This window comes from Chelon labrosus (genome assembly GCF_963514085.1).
Source record: "Chelon labrosus genome assembly, chromosome: 5".
Classification (NCBI taxonomy): domain Eukaryota; kingdom Metazoa; phylum Chordata; class Actinopteri; order Mugiliformes; family Mugilidae; genus Chelon; species Chelon labrosus.
Genome location: NC_140341.1, coordinates 22,310,258 through 22,312,545, shown reverse-complemented (window position 1 = coordinate 22,312,545; position 2,288 = coordinate 22,310,258). Strand labels below are relative to the sequence as shown.

Genomic DNA, 2,288 nt, shown 5'->3' with positions numbered 1-2,288 from the left:
GTGCAGTATACATGTCCAGCCTGGAAACTGAAAACTGACAAATTGTCTGCTTGATACCATATTAAGATATGCAACTTAAATCCTCTGAATAAAGGTTGGTTGGTACCCAGATGTTCCTAATGCTTCCACAATGTACATACATGGACTGAAGGCTGGTTCAGTTTAGTCCCAACTTTAATTTTTTTATTTTTAAAACATGAGTCAGGGAGCCTCAGGCAGACCGTACTGCCGTAAAAGAAAGTGACTGACGTTACACTGTATGAATATACTTTAATGCAGTGAGTTGTTAAGCAGTTGTTTAAGAGAGAGGTTTTAAAAAGGGTAACATCTTCAAAATGTGTCTTCTAATTTCTGGTAATTTCAGGCCATATATGAGCGGGTTTAAAAGCGGAGGAATTATTAAAAACTCTACAGATAAAATGACAGCAAAAAATGGGCTCAGCTTTTCAACATCAAAACGACTTAGGGCAATGTCACAAAATACGGCAATAGAATAGGTGGTAAATGAAACAGTATGTGGTGAGCAGGTTTGGAAGACTTTGTTCTTGAATTCAGAGGAGCTTCTCCTGCACACAAGAATAATTCTTAAGTAAGTATACAAGACATAGATCAGGGGAAGAATTACTGTTACTACAGTTAAAAACAAACCAACAATATTGTTGGTAGATGTGGAAACGCATGACAATTTAGCAATATTCCAGATGGCACAGTATACTTTCTGGATTTTGTTTCCACACAAAGGAAGCCGTATAGTCAAATAAAGACATACTGCTACAGAGAAGGCTGGATAGATAAAAGCAAAGGCTACCAATCTACACACTGTCTTAGGCGTCACCTTGCTATGATAATGTAAAGGCTCACACACAGCAACATATCTATCATATGCCATAATACTGAGGATGGTCATTTCATTGGAGCCATATGTGTAAATTACATAGATCTGAGTGAAACAAGCAGGACGTGAGATTAAATGAGTATCAGACAGGAGGTCCATGAGGAACCTGGGGAAGAAACCAGTAGAGCCATACAGAGAGTTGACAGATAAAAATGCAGTGAATATATACATGGGCTCATGAAGTGTTCTCTCTCGAAATATTACCAGTATTATAACAAGATTAGCAGAGACAATAATGACAAACAGCAGGAAGCACACCAAAAAGGCTGGGTAGCGGTAAGATCCAATAGGCATAAACATGGTGAGGTTAAAGTGAAACACCGAGTCATTATCCATTTCACACTATCAGCATGTACCAGATTCCTTGTGATAAGCATTTAAACCACTCTTGAACCAAAACTTTCCATTATTGTTTCTGCAAATCGTCTACTTTTATTAACTTTTGTTAAGGTATTGATTGTGTAAATTATTAACGGTGCTAATGTTAGAATATAGAGAATAACTTGTATTTATTAAATACAAATAATGAAAGGTTGTTACCTCTATTCTTTTAGCTTGAATATCTTTTATATGTTCATGCAGAGTCGCTGATTATGAGTTGAAAGACTTTATACTGAATGGGGGGCGGGGTGGGGGGGCTGTAGCAACAGAAAGAATACATTGGAAATTGCTGATTGGCTGATTTACTGCTGCTGAGTCAAAGGCTCATTGGGATAACTCTAGATTACATGACATTTGCGGGGCATTTTTTCCAGTCACACCAGCAAAACTAATGAAACTTTATTAAACCATTTTTTAATTATTAGTCAAGTAAAGAAGAGCCCTGTTAATTCTCCTTTGGGCTTTAAAATATATAATAGCATGAGAGGATTTCAGTCAAATCAAAATGCAGGACGATGAAGTACCAAATTCAAATTTATTTAGTGTAAACCTGAGTTAGGTAGCTTCAGACAGACCTTACTGCATTAAAGGAAATTCACTGACAGATAACACGATATGAATATACTTTATACATAATGCTATGACATTTTATATAATTAATTAAGAGAAAGTTTTTTAAACAACAAAATTTGTCCTCTGATTTCTGGTAATTTCAGGTCATATACAAGAAGATTTAAAAATGTCAGAATCATTAAAGGCTCTAATAATAAAATAACAGCAAAAAGTGGTAAAATCCAGTGGGTACATACAAGAAGAGGTTAAAGTGAAACACAGAGTTATGATTCATTTCACACTATTATTTTCTAGCATTACTAGATGTTGTAATGTAGCCTTAGACTTCTGCTCAGTACCATGTTGTTTTTTAAGGTATTGGCAGGTTTTCCTGGTATTTCTATGCTGACTCTAAGTCTTCCTGCTGTGGTCAGCTTTTATCATTTCATTAACTATACGC

At 35.7% G+C, this 2,288-nt stretch overlaps 1 protein-coding gene across 1 annotated transcript; it reads right to left on the bottom strand.

Moving 5' to 3' along the window:
• LOC311488129 (olfactory receptor 6N1-like) lies at positions 1–1,231 on the bottom strand (the record flags this gene model as incomplete). Its single annotated transcript, XM_084544641.1, has 1 exon — positions 1–1,231. The coding sequence occupies one exon, from the start codon at positions 1,229–1,231 to the stop codon at positions 299–301; it is 933 nt and encodes a 310-aa protein (XP_084400767.1). The 3' UTR covers positions 1–298.
• Positions 1,232–2,288: the final 1,057 nt, after the last annotated feature.